This window comes from Bos grunniens, chromosome 13 (genome assembly GCF_055505025.1).
Source record: "Bos grunniens cultivar Pamir isolate PY7600 chromosome 13, Bosgru_T2T1.0, whole genome shotgun sequence".
Taxonomy (NCBI): domain Eukaryota; kingdom Metazoa; phylum Chordata; class Mammalia; order Artiodactyla; family Bovidae; genus Bos; species Bos grunniens.
Genome location: NC_141177.1, coordinates 20,470,845 through 20,489,046, shown reverse-complemented (window position 1 = coordinate 20,489,046; position 18,202 = coordinate 20,470,845). Strand labels below are relative to the sequence as shown.

Sequence of the window (18,202 nt, the reverse complement as noted above, 5' to 3'; positions counted from 1 at the left end):
AGAAAACTTTAAAAGTGTTTTATATCATCAAATTCTCTATTCTTAACTAGTTATTTTGGAAAACAGCATGAGGTAGGTTGTTCTGGCAGCTTTTTGGCTAGCATTTGGGTTTTTGTCAATTTATTTCTGCTTTAAAACAGTCACTAATTATGGTGCTTGCTAAATTAACTGTTGGTAAAGGGATGAGTACTTGCATGTATTAAACTCTCCTTTCACTTGCTCGTCTGTTTCCCTTGGGATAAAGGCTTATTATGAGCTCAGTCTGAGTTGTTTTAAAATTTGAGGGAAAATATAATTATTTTTTTAATTAAGTATGGGGAAAGTATATTTTGTACATGAAGGACTTATAGTTAAGTTTAAAGGTGCACAGGGTTTTTTGTATGATTTGTCTCATTAGAGGTTTAAGTGTGAGGAGAAGGAAAAATAATCAGTACATCAAGAATTATCCTTTTACAAAATAAGGGAATGTGCTCAATGGAGCAGCACAGTAAGAAATAGATTCTGCCCGTGGGACACCTGTGTATACTCAGATACTACACTAGTCTAAGGCTTGTTGCCCCGTTCCTGTCACTCCTGTTACTTTTTTCAAGACCCCATGTTCCAACTAAGCCAGAATAATTGCTGTTTACAGAATTCCATGGCAGCTCTAAGAGAGAACGGGAAGGCAAGGTTTTTGTGCTATCAGAATGTCCTAGGATTCAGAAAAGAGTGAAGTGAAGTCCCTAAGTTGTGTCCAACTTTTTGCGACCCCATGGACTGTAGCCTACCAGGCTCCTTGGTCCATGGGATTTTCTAGGCAAGAGTACTGGAGTGGGTTGCCATTTCCTTCTCCAGGGGATCGTCCCAACCCAGGGATCAAACCTGGGTCTCCTGCATTGTAGGAACCAGGACTTAAAATGAGAAAGGAAAGAGTGAGTGCCTCCTATTCCCGTGTATATGCTATGTATATGCTAAGTCACTTCAGTTGTGTCCGACTCTGTGTGATCCCATAGATGGCAGCCCACCAGGCTCCCCTGTCCCCGGGATTCTCCAGGCAAGAACACTGGAGTGGGTTGCCATCTCCTTCTCCAATGCATGAAAGTAAAAAGTGAAAGTGAAGTCACTCAGTCGTGTCCGACCCTCAGCGACCCCATGGACTGCAGCCTTCCAGGCTCCTCCATCCATGGGATTTTCCAGGCAGGAATACTGGAGTGGGGTGCCATTGCCTTCTCCATGTAGGCATTACTAATTCTCTAACTGGTCAAAGTGTTCAAAAATGTTTAAGTTTTGCAACTATTATGTTCAACAAACCTTTATTGAGCTTTGACTCTGTACTGGGGCCACAAAGATAAATAAAGCACAGTTTCTTGCTTAAAGGGATTTAGATCTTGTGGGGACAGTAGACAAGTTAATAATTTAAGCTCAGTATAATGGATGTCATATGAAAATTGGACTGACAAGGAGAGAAGGGCTTTTGTTTTGTGTCATCCTGTTTGTGAAAGCCTTTGGAGGTACAGAGGCCTGTGTGTAGGGCCCAACACTGGGAAAACTGCCTTCCAGCCCCTGCCTCTTCTTTTCAAGGCCAACCTGCCTCTGCTGCAGCGAGAACTGCTGCACTGTGCTCGGGCCGCCAAGCAGACCCCATCCCAGTACCTGGCTCAGCACGAACACCTTCTGCTCAACACAAGTATTGCGTCTCCTGCTGACTCTTCTGAGCTGCTCATGGAAGTGCATGGAAATGGAAAAAGGCCCAGTCCAGAAAGGTAAGCCGAGAAGAGCTGCTTTGTCCTTGATTTTGTGGAACGGCTCTGAGCTTTCCCTTTCTTGTGAAAGAAAAAGAACTGGATGACTGTGGTTATATATAGGTATGGACTCAGAATTTCTAAGGCTAGTTTTGCTTTGTCACAGCATCAGGCAGCAGAATGCTTTTCAACTCTTCAAATGACTCTGTACACCCCTGCTGATAAATTCTGCTCTCAAGTATTCTGTGTGTCCACTGTTCCAAAACCATAGAAAATATAATCTTGTTTAAGGCATTTTTTTCTGATGTAAAGTCTTATAAACGTGTAATCACTTTACTTTGAAAATTGAAATTATATTAATTTAATTTATCCTGGAAATTTATGTATGAGTATCTAACACTTTTTTATGGTTTGTTGAGGAAGCAACATTTTAATAACAGTGGAAAATTTGCTACAATTGAAGCAAATGACTAAAAATCCTACCAAATCACAAGTATATTAATTATGTGAGCTTTTTTCCTCCTGTGTGGAGAATTGTCTCTTTCCAATACTGACCTCCACAGTAGCAAATTTGACATTGAACAGCATTTCTAAACATAGTTGAACCCATAATCTTCGATAGTCCTGTCAAGTAAGAAAATGTGTCATCTCCTTAATTTCTCCTTTGCTTCATGAGGTTGAGATGTTTCTGCTTGGTGTGGATGGGTTTGACCTCTCCTCTTATGCTGGGATAAATCAGTGGTTGCCTTTATCTGCCTGGCCCCTGAAGACATTTCAGTTCATGCCTCATCTCACACTGTTCTTAACATCTTCCTGTTTGTGAAAATGCACGATACATAGCACACAGTAGGTGCCTAGGAAATGTTTGCACCAACACTCACTGACAGGCTCAGACGTGTACTTGCCCGTTCTTCTACAGGCGGGAAGAGAGCAGTTTTGAAAGAGACGCAATTGCTCCTGAGCCTCCTGCCAAGAGAGTGTGTACCATTAGCCCTGCTCCCCGGCACAGTCCTGCCCTCACTGTGCCCCTCATGAATCCTGGGGGCCAGTTCCATCCTACTCCTCCGCCTCTTCAGCACTACACCTTAGAAGATATCGCAACTTCCCACCTATATCGTGAGCCCAGCAAGATGATAGAACATCGAGAAGTTCGTGATAGACACCACAATCTTAGTAAGTGGCATAAACAGCACGATAATGATTTAAATTCAGATTGAATTCGTGGTTTTCTTTCCTTCTTAGTGATAAAATACTATCATCATTGCTTTTTTTCCCACTGATAAAACAATATCATACATGAAAAGAATGTTAGAATTACAGTATTCTCATTTGAAATTTATCTCAATTCATACTTTGTTTCTATTATCATTATAGGGTGGAAGTGGGCTAAACATATTTTAGGAAATACACAATGAAAAGCATTTAAAAATAAAGGGGTATTATTTATTCTGATACATTTCAGAAGGGAAATGGAGAATGGCAAAGAGATAAAATTACATTTAGGAAATCTGGGTGAAGGGTATATGAGAATTCTTTACTCTTGCAACATTTCTGTAAGTCTGAGTTTATTACAGAGTGAAATGTTTTAGAAGTTAAACAACAAAGATGTAAAACGTGGTGAAAGGTACAGAGACATTTAGGTCAGAGGTGAGGCATACCTGAAATTAAATCTTGATTCTGCATTATAACTAGCTGTGTGATCTGATGCAAGTTGCATAGGCTTTCTGTGCCTCAGCTTACTCATTTCTAAAATGGAGAGAAAACCACCCCCTGTGCTGGGTCATTGTCATGTGCCAGGAATACCTGGCATATGCGTCCTCAGCAACCATTAAATTTAAGAAAAAAACAAAAAGTCCCCTAGCAAACCTCACCTGAGATCAGTTTTGTTTTTTTTGTTTTTTTTTTTAATTAAATTTTTTTTTCAATTATGAAAGTATGATAACATTTACAAGAGACTCAGAAAATGCAGAGTGAGATCAATTTTGAACAAAGCTCTTTGTCATGTACTCATGTAACTTTACTGCAGAAGGTTCTTTGCAGTTGTTCTGCTGAGGTGTGTCAGAGCAGAGAACCAGAGGGCTACTAGCTTCCAGGATTGCCCATACATTTCCATTTGTGGGTTGCCCTGTGGAGTAAAAAGCTGCGAAACATTTGCCTGTCCCCTGTCATCTTTCAGAGACTTGAACCACAGTAGGGCTCTGGCTTCATGCAGTGGTAGCTGAATGGTGAGGGCCGTGACAGCAGTGATGTTCTCAGCCGCCAACATTTACTGAGTCTTAAGTACTTAGATTGTGGTATATGTCGGTTGTCTCAGTTAATCCTCACACATGGGGCTCCATGGAGTTTACATCTTTTTATACATGAAAATAGACAGAACTGTGGCCAGAATCAAATAGCTAGAAAGTGGCAAAAACAAGATTCTGACCCCAGTTGTCTGATGCTGAGAGCTTGGCTATATTCCCAGTATGCTATGATGCCTCCCTTCGCAGCTGTTCTGTATGTTTCATTTTGTTAAAAATGAGACTTCCTATTGATTTCTTCTATATTCATACAAGTTTTTTTGCCATTTGAATCCGTTAGAGAGAAGTATGCCACAAACTAGCTATAAGTGCATTTTGGTCAGGTTTTCCTTATATTTCTACCAGTTTTAGAAAGAGGTTTTTTTTTTTTCATCTTGAAGTGTTCTGCTCGAAAGATCTTTTAATCCTCTACCTTGATGGTTCTGTTTTACAATCAGCCATTTGTCTTCCAATCTGGATATCAGATCAGTCGCTCAGTTGTGTCCAACTCTTTGCAACCCCATGAATCACAGCATGCCAGGCCTCCCTGTCCATCACCAACTCCCGGAGTTCACTGAGACTCAAGTCCATCGAGTCAGTGATGCCATCCAGCCATCTCATCCTCTGTCGTCCCCTTCTCCTCTTGCCCCCAATCCCTCCCAGCATCAGAGTCTTTTCCAATGAGTCAACTCTTCCCATGAGGTGGCCAAAGTACTTGAGTTTCAGCTTTAGCATCATTCCTTCCAAAGAAATCCCAGGACTGATCTCCTTTAGAATGGACTGGTTGGATCTCCTTGCAGTCCAAGGGACTCTCAAGAGTCTTCTCCAACACCACAGTTCAAAAGCATCAATTCTCCGGCGCTCAGCCTTCTTCACAGTCCAACTCTCACATCCATACGTGACCACAGGAAAAACCATAGCCTTGACTAGACGAACCTTTGTTGGCAAAGTAATGTCTCTGCTTTTGAATATGCTATCTAGGTTGGTCATAACTTTCCTTCCAAGGAGTAAGCGTCTTTTCATTTCATGGCTGCAGTCACCATCTGTAGTGATTTTGGAGCCCAGAAAAATAAAGTCTGACACTGTTTCCACTGTTTCCCCATCTATTTCCCATGAAGTGATGGGACCGGATGCCATGATCTTCGTTTTCTGAATGTTGAGCTTTAAGCCAGCTTTTTCACTCTCCACTTTCACTTTCATCAAGAGGCTTTTGAGTTCCTCTTCACTTTCTGCCATAAGGGTGGTGTCATCTGCATATCTGAGGTCATTGATATTTCTCCCGGCAATCTTGATTCCAGCTTGTGTTTCTTCCAGTCCAGCGTTTCTCATGATGTACTCTGCATATAATTTAAACAAACAGGGTGACAATATACAGCCTTGACGTACTCCTTTTCCTATTTGGAACCAGGCTGTTGGTCCATGTCCAGTTCTAACTGTTGCTTCCTGACCTGCATACAAATTTCTCAAGAGGCAGATCAGGTGATCTGGTATTCCCATCTCTTTCAGAATTTTCCACAGTTTATTGTGATCCACACAGTCAAAGGCTTTGGCATAGTCAGTAAAGCAGAAATAGATGCTTTTCTGGAACTCTCTTGCTTTTTCCATGATCCAGCGGTTCTTGGCAATTTGATCTCTGGTTCCTCTGCCTTTTCTAAAACCAGCTTGAACATCAGGAATTTCACGGTTCACATATTGCTGAAGCCTGGCGTGGAGAATTTTGAGCATTACTTTACTAGCATGTGAGATGAGTGCAATTGTGTGGTAGTTTGAGCATTCTTTGGCATTGCCTTTCTTTGGGATTGGAATGAAAACTGACCTTTTCCAGTCCTGTGGCAGATTCTGTAATTTTCTCCAGTCCTCTTTTGAAAACATATGCCATAATAAAATAGTTCGTACCTAATCATTTCCCACCCCTCATTTTTAAACAAGTAAACTGTAACACTCCCCTAATTTATTCTCCTAAAATAAAATTTATGGATACTATCCTATGGACAGAGGAGCCTAGCAGGCTACAGTCCATGGGGTAGCAAGAGACAGACACAACTGCACCACTACTACTACATAGCCTGCCTTAGTGCCATAATTTTAGGATCAGTATTCTAAAGTAGGATATTAATATGTAACAGAGTATTTTATAATATGTTAGTGCTCAGGCATGACTTCACAGAAAGATATGATGAAGTCAGCAGATGGTTGCACAAATGCAGATTCACTATGAACACAACGCCTGTAAATTCAGACTGATGACAGGTCACAAAGTGTTGGGCACACGTGAAGTGACTTAGCACGCACACAGTTGTGCTACATTGATGATTCAGAGACCAGGAGTAGTGGTGACATAGATGACATGATTTTTCAAAATAGTGGATAATTCAGTATACCCTTGATTCACACAGTCATGGCGTTCTTGCAAAACCATGCGACAAATAATACTTGGTACAGCACCAACTCTGTTCATGGCGACTAAGTGTATTGTGCTGCAACCTTGCCAGTACTTAGTATGGATGACAATTTTTCCAATAGAGATGTCAAATTATCTTCGTGAACATTTTATTTACACTATGTGACTACTACTGTTTGAATATCTTTTCATATGTTTATAAATCATCTCTGCTTTTTTTGTCTGGGACGTAACCATTTATTTCTTTTAACTACTTTTCTTCTGGCCTACTTGTCCTTCATAATTGATTTGTAGGAGTTTTTAATACACTCTGTGTAGTGATTTCTTGTTGGTTTTATGTCATTTTGTGGTTTTAAGTCATCTCTGCTTTTTTTGTCTGGGACGTACCATTTCTTTCTTTTACCTACTTTTCTTTTGGCCTACTTGTCCTTCATAATTGATTTGTAGGAGTTTTTAATATACTCTGCATAGTGATTTCTTGTTGGTTTTATGTCATTTTGTGGTTTTAAGTCATTGTGAATCATTTGCCTTAACAGTGTGCTCATAGCTAGTATGAATCAATGTATTTACTTGGTAGAATTCTGTTTACTGTATTCTTCCCTGTATCTTCTAATTTAATTTCTAATAGGTCTAAATGGAGGCTATCAAGATGAGTTGGTAGACCACCGTTTGACAGAAAGGGAATGGGCTGATGAATGGAAACATCTTGATCATGTAAGAATTCTACAGTGTATAATTTTCCTAACTACTTACTACTTTTCATCCTAAATATTACTGAGAGTAAGAGTGTATATGCTTGAAGTGAACTTAACCAGAGCTCCAATGTCTTTGCAATAGTAGCTGATTTATCTCCTACTCCCCAAGCTAAAGTGTGAAGAATAAGTCCCAAATCTTTGTGGTGGGTTTTCATTTTAGGTCATAACCAAGTGAAACTCTGTAGTATAATGGTAAAAAATATAGGTTTATGAGTGTTAGGTCCCAGCTTTGCCACATCCTACCTTGGCAATGGTAGGAAGATAGAAAAATTAAGTCTAAAAATGGTGAAGGAACTTGCCCATTACCATTTTTAGGCTTAATTTTTATATATTAAAAAAACTAATGCTATGTTTGAATTTACAGGGGAGTTAGAATGATATACAAGGTGCTTGTCACAGGGCCTGGTATAGTAAATGGAGCTTTTCTAAATACAAATGAGAATTAGTACACTGGCACAGAATGTAAACCTAAATTCTCTGCTCCACTGGAAAAGAGAGTTTCCCCTCTCACTTAAAAGTGAAGAGAGGATGTAATAGTTCCTTAAAATATACATACAGTAGCTTCTTTCTGAGTGATGTTGTCTCTGAACCTAATTTCTCTGATTGCTTTCTTACATAAAGCTGCTCTGGGCAAAGATTATACTGTGCTTTCACCATACTCTGAAGAATCATATTATAATGAGACTGGCTGCTTCAACCATGAAGAATAAAAAAAATACTAGTTTGAAATCTTAAAAAAAAGAAAAGTATGTGTATATATTTAGAGAGAAACAGTAAGATAGGCTTTCCAATGTAAACTCTGTTGCTAAATCCGTAAGATTCTCAAGCCTTTACTCTGTGTATTTTGTTTACCTCTCCTCGATATTCAATGTTGATTGTCTGGATGTCCTTCTTCTGTGGCTCCACCTGACCTCCTGCCTGGCTCAGGCCCTCAACTGCATTATGGAAATGGTAGAGAAAACAAGGCGCTCCATGGCAGTCCTGCGGCGCTGTCAAGAATCTGACCGTGAAGAACTCAACTACTGGAAAAGACGATTCAACGAAAACACAGAGATGAGGAAAACAGGGAGTGAGTTGGTCTCCAGGCAGCACAGTCCTGGGAGCGCAGATTCTCTCAGCAATGGTAAGGGGAGAGTCTTTTTAGTTGGCAAGGGAGGCTTTTTATATTTATCTTTTGTTCTTGTTGCTATTTTTTATATTTGAGGCTTTTTATATTTTTCTTTAAAAGGAAGATGGTACTTGATTGTGGAATTATAAAGACCTTGGGAATCATGAACAGTAAATCACAAAATATGTCACGAACTTGGTCAGTATCTGATATGTTCAAGAAATGTTGTCTTCCCCACATAGAATGATTTTATTCTGTTTTATTCTGTTTTCAACTCTATACTGTATATAAGTATGGGGTGATGTTCAGAGAGTGTTTGAACGTTAAATTAAGCCTGCTGCTAAGTCGCTTCAGTCGTGTCTGACTGTGCGACACCATAGACGGCAGCCCACCAGGCTCCCGTCCCTGGGATTCTCCAGGCAAGAACACTGGAGTGGGTTGCCATTTCCTTCTCCAAAGCATGAAAGTGAAAAGTGAAAGTGAAGTCGCTCAGTCGTGTCCGACCCTTCGCCACCCCATGGACTGCAGCCTACCAGGGTCCTCCACCCATGGGATTTTCCAGGCAAGAATACTTACTAGCTGAATGTATTTGGGACATCTCATGTATATCACATTCATTCATTCCTTATAGTAGCCCTCAAAATATTCACCTCAGCTTCCGTCTGCTTTTCCCCATTCCCTGTCTCGAAAAATAACCATTTATCAACCTCTGCCTGGACAAAAAACCAAGTAGTTTTACTGTACCAAGCTGGGTCGTCCCTTCCTGCCTTTTCCCATACTCCTGAAGCAGTAGAGATGAAAATTGTTGAGCTCTCAATCCAGGATATATCCAGGATACCACCTGAAACTATTCCTCCAAAAATGTTCCCTTGCATTCACCTAGTGGCTGAAAAAGTGTCCTGTCCAAAGGCATGGCTAAATGAGGGGCCACCTGTGATCAGACTGTTTCACCTAGAATTCTAACAAAACAATTGTTAGATTAATAACCCACGATTTAGAGGTGAGGGGGGAATCACCTCCCATATGCCTTCATTGTGGTATCTGCCACATCTGGGTAGGATGTGCCTTTAGGCATATGTGTCCTAACACAGGAAATAAACCATAAAGTGGAAAGACATGGAGGAAGGGAATCCCTGGGCTACTTGGGAGGATCCCAAACAACAGTGGGACTTTCCAGGCTGAAATAGCCTGGAAAGTAGCCAGTTCAGACTAGAATAGCCCAGAAGCTGGCTGGAGATTTCTTCAAGAAAAGGGAATTTATAATGTATTGACACCACAGGAATAGAGTTTGAGATTGAATTTGAAATAATTACAAATTCAATTATAATTATTGATGTAACAGAATTTGAGTATATTTATTTGGGGGAGGGGAAGAAGGAAATTTTTATTATGTCTGGTGGGCTGAAAAAAGAATGAAATTCCTTCCCACTGAAAAGTTTAATCAATTAATAATGCTTGCAACTGAAAGATCAAGGTGTACCAATATTGAAAGAATCAGCTGAAAAGGACTTTACCATTGTTACAGCAGAAAGTATATATATGTGTACATACATGACCTACAGAGAGGTGATGCTCCTAGTGTGGTTTGGGAGACCTTAACTGTGAACAGTGGGTTCTAGGCCAGGCACTTCTCTTCAGTCATTAATCCTGGATGCCCCTCAGAACCCATCTAAGGACCTTTGGAAAACTCCCGATGCCATGGCCCCAGCTCCAGAGGTTCTGATTTAATTTGGCTGAGATGGGACCTGGTCTCCCACAGTGGAGAACCATTTCTTTTTGTTTGGAGCAACCTCATGAAGTTGTTTTGTTTTTTGTTTTTTAACAGTCAAACTGTATGGCTCATTGTAGAAAATACAGAAACATATAAAGAATTTACTAGTTCATCATCCCACACTGAAGAACTTTGGAATGTATCTGAGAATTCTGTATTACAACTTTCTGTTGATTTCTTTGAAAACATAACTGTGTATTAAACATGTTTCTCATATTGAAGATTTTATAAACAACATTTTAATGACTACTACAATATTCCACCATGTAAATATACTATTATTTTTTTAAGCCATTCTTATTGTTGAACTAAAGGTTTTTTGCTTATTTTTTGTTTTATGGTAAGTGATATAATATATAAAATCTTTATAGGTGGGAATTTTTCCTTCAGGATACCCTTAGCTGTAAATTAATGAGTTATGGATACAGGCGTTTTGTTCACTTGATCTTGTTTTGTTTAATGGATGAGATAGTTAATATGGGGTCAAATCTAACATTTTATTTGTAGTTTTTCCTTGAACTTGATCCCTTCCCAGGGCACAATAAATTTCATCTATATTCAACTTTTATGTGTTTGCATATTAGCTATCCAACTTTAAATTCTCCAAATAGTTTAAATTTTCCTACCATCAATTGATACCCATCCTTTACCTGTTAAAATGAAATAACTATCATATGATAATTTTGTTAATACTTAAATATTATACTCTTAAGTATTATAGTTTTTCTGACTATGTTAGTTATCACTTTTGGTAATAATAGTTGTATGGACTCTTACTGTGTTCCTGCCAGTGCTAATAAGCCTTTTATATGTGTTTTCAAGCCTGCCCATGGAGATAATAGGAACTGCCATTAGATTCATCTACAGATGGCAAAACTGAGGCTTAAATAAGTTAGAAACTTGGCATAAATAGTCCTACAGCTTATTAAGTTTATTCCAGACCAGCATACAGGCTTAGCAATTAGGATAGCTTCCCAGTGTAATATCAAACTTAATTATTATAGCTTCAGAATGTGTTTTAATATCTGGTAATATTAGATCCCCTTCATTTTCTTGGGTATATCCTTTCTTTTTTTTTTTTAATGGAATTTAAAAGAATGAACTGCGTTGCAAAAATGTCAAGCAGTACAGAAACATATAGAATGTGGAAATCTTCCCTATCCCACTTTTTACCTCCTCCACTTATTAGCAAATTAGTGTTCCTAAGAAATTTTGTATGCCTATGCTTAAAGATAATTTGTTTCTCAATTTTTTGTTTTGAAGTTTTTTAAACACGTAGAAGTACTAAGAGAGCAGCAGCACAGTGACCAGGCAGGTGCCCTGTGCCTCAGTTCACCATTAGTTCACGTTGGCCATGTTGGCTTTCTCAAGTGCTTCATTCTGTTTCTCCTAAGAACTAGAGCATCCTCTTACAGAACCACAGTTCTTTCTGTCCCGCACTTCTGATCCAAATACTTGCATTCTCTGTCTGACCTTTGATTAATAGCTTCTGAAACTCTAGTTTTCTTAGTAAATGAGCTGAAAATTTTGACTTCTGGAAATACCATGAAGATACCACATATTTATCCACTCATATGTTGATGGACACTTAGGTTGCTTCCATATCTTGGCTATTGTAAATAATGCTGCTATGAACGTTGGGGTGCTTGTATCTTTTTGAGTTACTGTATTCATTTTCTTCAGATATGTACCCAGGCATGGAGTAGCTGGATCATATGGCAGTTTTTAGGTTTTTGAGGAACTGCCATACTGTTTCCTATAATGTCTGTACCAGTTTACATTCCCCCCAACAGTGTACAAGGATTCCCTTTTTCCTCACACCTTCACCAACATTTGTTATTTGTAGTCTTTTTGATGATAGCCATTCTGATAGGTGTGAGGTGACATCTCATGGTTTTAATTTGCTTTTCTCCAATGATTAGCAAGTGAGCATTTAAAATTTAAGTGTACTATTATAACCTGATTTTATTTCTTGTCAGAATATTTTTTCCAGTAAATGAGTGTATATGTTTGAATCTAAGTGGTAAATGAGAGTTTTCCACAAAAGTAAAACATGCCAATTATAGACAGTTCTGCTCTATGCTGTTTCTCTCTCTCTCTCTGTAGATTCTCAGCGGGAATTCAACAGTAGGCCGGGAACAGGATATGTACCTGTGGAGTTTTGGAAAAAGACTGGTATGTCTGTCTGCTTAGGGGTCACATGTACTCACTGATTTGAGTGTAGAGTACATATTTGTGAAAAGGTGATTTTCTCATAACTCCCTCTGCAAAAAGCTCTAGGCCCCTGCTTCTCCCCCTTTAGGTGTCCCCACTTCTGGACTGCCTGTTGTGTTCCTTGCTGGTTGAGAATTTGTAGTGACTCTGTACAGTCCACCCAAGTCCTTTTCATCGCTTCTACTGGGAGGCATTAAGTAACCGACTCTTCCCTATTTATATGCCCCATTTCTGGAAGTATAGCTTAATTCATTTCTGCCTGTCCTCATCACTGTCTTCTCACATTCCCACATTTGGTTCAGTCTGCTCTTCCTTTCACCTTCACTGTCTCTAGCTTCATCAAGACTGTTCTTGCTAGGTGTCATTTTCTACAAGAATAAGGGAGGGTAGGAACTGCTTGTTGTGGAAGGACGGGGATTATGCTAACCTCCTATTACCTTATCCAAATACTAGCCTTTTTTTCCTTCTTGCCTCCCTTTCTCAGTGAAATTAATAGTTTTGGGGTTTCTCCCTGAGAAAAAATTTATTTCTACAAAAAGATTAATACCCACTTAATTTTAAGGCCATAATATAAACAAATGGACAGACACATCACGTTATGAGAAATACAGATAACTCTATTGCAAAATGTTTATTTTCACTGACAGTCAAGAAAGTACAAGATAATGCAACCCTGACCAATTAGCCCCCAAAGTCTTTAACACCTAATTATTGACAAAATTTTAGAGGACCCTGTTAATTTCACTAAATAATTCTTAATAGATTAATGATTAAAAATTAATGAATAATAATACTTAATGAATTATTAAGTATTACCACCTGTGAAGACATGGGTATTTTGAAATCATTTCTCACTTGCATGCTTTTGACTCTTTCCTTTTAGAAGGAAATGATCCAGGGACTTCCCTGGTGGTCCAGTGGTTAAGACTCAGAGCTTCCAGTGCAGGGAGAACAGCTTTGATCCCTGGTTGGGGAACTAAGATTGCACATGCCGCATGGCACAGCCAAAAGAATTAAAACGAATTTAAAAATGATCATAAAAAGGAGACTGACTGGTTTAGCGGTTGAGAAGCGGCCTACCAATCCAAGAGACATGTGTTTGATCCCTGGTCTAGGAAGGTTCCACATGCGGTGGGGGCAGCTAAGTCCGAAGATGGCAACTATGGAGCCCACGCACCCCTGAGCCCATGCTCCACAGCAAGAGAAGTCACTGCAGTCAAAAGCCTACCCACCACAACTGGAGAAAGCCCGTGCACAGCAGCGAAGACCGAGTGCAACCAGAGATAAATAAATAAGTTTTTAAATAACAGTAACGATATGGAATGACTCCCTACAATCCATGGTTGTAAGGAATGATCCAGATTTAGACACAAATTGTTAAAGAAGCAGTGATATAAAAAAGGGCTACACCAAAGCCTTTGACTGTGTGGATCACAACAAACTGTGGAAAATTCTTCAAGAGATGGGAATACCAGACCACCTGACCTGCCTCCTGTGAAATCCGTATGCAGGTCAAGAAGCAACAGTTAGATCTGGATATGGAACAACAGACTGGTTCCAAATAGGAAAAGAAGTACGTCAAGGCTGTTTATGGTCACCCTGCTTATTTAACTTATAGGCAGAGTACATCATGTGAAATGCTGGGCTGAATGAAGCACAAGCTGGAATCAAGATCGCTGGGAGAAGTATCAATAACCTCAGATATGCAGATGACACCACCCTTATGGCAGAAAGCGAAGGAGAACTTGATGAAAGTGAAGGAGAACTTGATGAAAGTGAAAGAAGAGAGTGAAAAGCTTGGCTTAAAACTCAACATTCAGAAAACAAAGATCAGGGCATCTCATCCCATCACTTCAATGCAAATAGATGGGGAAACAATGGAAACAGTGAGAGACTTTTTTGGGCTCCAAAATCACTGCACTGCAGATGGTGACTACAGCCATGAAATTAAAAAACGCTTGCTCCTTGGAAGAAAAGCTGTGACCAACCTAGACAGCATATTAAAAAGCAGAGACATTACTTTTCCGACAACGGTCCATCTAGTCAAAGCTACGGTTTTTCCAGTAGTCACATATGGATATGAGAGTTGGACTATAAAGAAAGCTGAGTGCCGAAGAATTGATGCTTCTGAACTGTGGTGTTGGAGAAGACTCTTGAGAGTCCCTTGGACTGCAAGGAGATCCAGCCAGTCCATTCTAAAGGAAATCAGTCCTGAATATTCATTGAAAGGACTGATGCTGAGGCTGAAACTCCAATGCTTTGGCCACCTGATGCGAAGAACTGACTCATTGAAAATCAAGACCCTGATGTTGGGAAAGATTGAAGGCAAGAGGAGAAGGAGACCACAGAGGATAAGATGGTTGGATGGCATCACTGACGCAATGAACATGAGTTTGAGTAGGCTCCAGGAGTTGGTAATGGACAGGGAAGCCTGGCATGCTACAGTCCATGGGGTCACAGAGTCGGACACAGCTGAGCGACTGAACTGAACTGGAGCAAGGGAAAGGCAACCTAGGAAATGCCCACCTGTCAATGAATGATTATTTGAATTTACAGTGTGGCACCACGGAATATTATCTTACCATTAAAACTAATTTGGAAAACTACATAGCACTTCAGAAAAATCTTTGCAGTTGGCAGTGGGGAGGTGTGTATTATATTACCAAGACATAAAGTAGAATTATGGGAAATGAAAATAGTTATCAGCATCACCCTTGACATTTGGGGTGAAAGCTTTTCTTGGCTGGAGCAATATGATGGAAAGTTCTAGGTTGGCAGCCTAGAACACTGTGTGAACCCCCTTTGAGCCTCGGCCATGTGCAAGAACCAAGCAGTAAGGGAGTTTCCTTAGGCTTCACGGTTGTCCAGTCTTGTGGACTCGGAAGGAACATCATTCACGCTGGGACCCAGGACTGAGGCTCAGGTGCATACCGTATGTCACCTGGAGTATACTTCCTGTGTAAACTAAGCAGGGTTTGATGGGAAGAACTGATCAGGATCCAGCTGGGGTAATGGCAGCTGGGGATTTTGTAGCCCAGAGCACCTAGCAACCTTCCCAGAACTATATCTTCAGGCAGCATTTCTCCACTGAGTTCAGTCTTCTGTACCTAACTGCCTCCTGGTGATTGGTACCTGGATGCACCTCAGCCTTCTTGCTTACCTCCACACCAGCATTTTGCTCATTATCTGTTTCAATGCACAGCACTTCCATCTTCACCTCCAGACCCTTAGGTGCACCAGCCTCATTCTATCTCACCCCCTCCTCTGTGTTACTTGCTCCCACCTACATTCAGAATCTCTACTTATCAGCCAGATTATTGACCAGCTTCTCAGTTGGTGTCTCTGCCCTCACTCTTTTCATTGTGTGTAGATCCCTTTAGGGTTTCACATTTTCTTTAGAAGAAGGGCCAAATTCCTTAGCTTGAAATGCAAGACTAGAAGATTCCTTTCCACCAACCATCTTAACCATGACACATTTTCCTGATCCTCCTCTGCCACCTACAGACCTGACCACCTTTCCCCTTGGAATTCTTGTCCCTGATAATGACAAGTATCATATCCCCTCAGCCACACTTACACTTGATCACGGTTGTGAAAATATGTTACATCTCAGTTGCCAAGGTCTCCTCAGCACCTTGCACAGTGCTGACAAGTGATTGGGTCTGCAGACCCAACAAATGATCGCATGAATAGACAAGTGAAGATAAAAATAAAAGTGAATGCCATTGTCATAAGTATTTTTAGAAGAAAAATCATGTTTCACCTCTGTCCCTTCTTTGAAATGATGTGGAGTAGGAGGGGAGAGATTTCTCGGCCAGTTGATTTTACTGTCACTTTCTTCCAGAAGAAGCTGTGAATAAGGTGAAAATTCAGGCCATGTCAGAAGTACAGAAAGCTGTTGCTGAGGCAGAGCAAAAAGCCTTTGAAGTGATTGCAACCGAGAGAGCTCGAATGGAGCAGACAATAGCGGACGTCAAGCGGCAGGCTGCAGAGGATGCCTTTCTCGTCATAAACGAGCAGGAAGAGTCAACAGAGGTCAGAGCGCTGGGGGCTGGGGCTGAGGGGACCAAGCCCACTGCTTTCCTCTCAGGTGCTGGGCAGTAAGAGCCAACAGTCCTCTCTTGAACTAGAGAATTATAATTTTTATTCAGTTTCAGAGAGGTTTGTTTCTCAATTATTATATTCTTACATATTGGCTCATTATATGGGTTTAAGTTACGAGAAGTCTCTCTCGAGAAGTCTCTCTCAAGTTTGGGGAACTACGTGACAACAGTGACCACCACTGCCTGAGTGGTGCCACACACAGAGCTCAGCGTGTGTGTGGTCTCTGTGATCCTCACAGGGGGATGTGGGTGTTGTTGGAATCTGGCTTTACCAGTGAGGAAACTGTGATTTTGGGAATTTAACTGACCTAATCCCACATCACTGAAGCCAGAGAAAGGCAGTGCAGGGTCCTGCAGTATCCAGTCTGTTTACAAAGAGGCTAGTTATTTCATGGATTGAGGGGATAGATCCGGAAGGCCTGCCTGACTGCCCTGGGACATGGTGGTGCTTTGTACTACTATGAGGAAAAAAATAATTAAAAGGCACATGACAGAAACATCCTAACAGCCCTTTCAAATGTAATGAAATTTTTCTGTAACTTTGATTTCAGTTACTTTTCAGGTTTAAGGCAAACTTTTAAGTCCTGAAACAAGCCTGTTTCTATAAGTAGGTAAACCCCATGTACTCTCTGGGATATTCCTAAGGTTATAAAGAACTGAGCTTTTTTGTTGGTGGTGGTTTGTTTTTTAAACGACAGAAATTTTATTGTCTCATCCTCCTTAAATCTTTTTCAAAGAACAGTGTTAAGCATGATGATGTGAAGATGAACATGCCTATCATGTGGCCGTTGAGAAAGGATGTGGGCAAGTCCTGTTGCAGCCTTTCCAGCTGAATTGGAAGAAAGTAGTTCCTCTGACTCTCCCCTTTCCCTTCTCCTCTCCTATTTGTTTCTGTTGTGTATTGGATTCATTATAGCCACCCATATCAATATCTATATTCAGGGCACAAAGTGACTTGCAGGTGAGGCACACATTGGCATCCATCCCTGCAAACTTTCCTTCCAAAACAAGGCAGGATAGCAGGGCGTATGCTCTGAGTGAGTTTATGTTGGACCAAGAGGGCTGGTTTCCTCCAGTTCACTCAGAAAGTTCTGCTTGATATCTAGAGGTAACCCCTGGAGTTTTTCGGTCATCCTGTGAAAGGTAGTTCGGTAGAGCAGAAGGAGCCCAGGAGCCCTGAGCACTCGTCCCAGTTCCCCTCACACTAGCAGCGTTCCCTTCAGGGGTCAGCTCCCTCTCTGTATAGTGGGTGGGTAGCAGCCCCTGTCCTGCTGGGCTCATACTTTTTAAGGAAGATACAATTAGATCACAGTTGTGGAAGTGTTTTTAAACTGCAGTGCACTGTTCAGACAGAAAGGATTTTCTTAACGTTGTTAACACCATCGGTGTGGCAGCTCCTACTCTTGCAGAGCAGCTGCCTCCTCTGAGGCCAGACCCAAGCATCTCCCTTGGAATGACATCTCAGGTAGAGGTCCCCTTCTGTCCCCAGCCTAGATTTCCTGGCAAACGTGATGGGCTAGCAGTTGAGTGTAAGATAAGAATCATTTCTCCTTGGAGCCAGGTTTGAAATAAGGTCAGGAAACTTTGGGATGGGCTCTGGGTCATTCTGATACAGGTGTTCCCCAGGCTACACGTGGAGTAGTAACTGACATAAACTGATGGCCCCTGCTTGTCAAAGGATATTCTGGAATACCATCTCTGACTTCCCTGGCCAGTAACTCAGAAGATTTATAACCTTCCCCCATAAATTATAAGGCCTGTTTGGCCATGTACTTTGCTCCATCTTTGAGGAATGCTGATTTGAAGGGTGATGACCACAGTAAACCTTTCATCATGTTTCTTGGCAAAGC

The 18,202-nt window shown here is 40.8% G+C and overlaps 1 protein-coding gene across 19 annotated transcripts in view; it reads left to right on the top strand.

Moving 5' to 3' along the window:
• The window catches only part of CBFA2T2 (CBFA2/RUNX1 partner transcriptional co-repressor 2), a 142,712-nt gene that overhangs the window by 118,156 nt on the left and 6,354 nt on the right, over positions 1-18,202 (top strand). For 8 of the 19 annotated variants that reach the window (XM_086332337.1, XM_086332331.1, XM_086332346.1 and 5 more), the window contains exons 5-10: positions 1,561-1,742; positions 2,641-2,894; positions 7,030-7,115; positions 8,084-8,279; positions 12,142-12,210; positions 16,094-16,284. In XM_086332337.1, coding sequence (XP_086188463.1) covers positions 1,561-1,742; positions 2,641-2,894; positions 7,030-7,115; positions 8,084-8,279; positions 12,142-12,210; positions 16,094-16,284 — 978 coding nt within the window. The remainder of the gene's footprint in view (positions 1-1,560; positions 1,743-2,640; positions 2,895-7,029; positions 7,116-8,083; positions 8,280-12,141; positions 12,211-16,093; positions 16,285-18,202) is intronic. The other 11 variants (XM_086332339.1, XM_086332348.1, XM_086332344.1 and 8 more) reach the window with 2 other exon arrangements.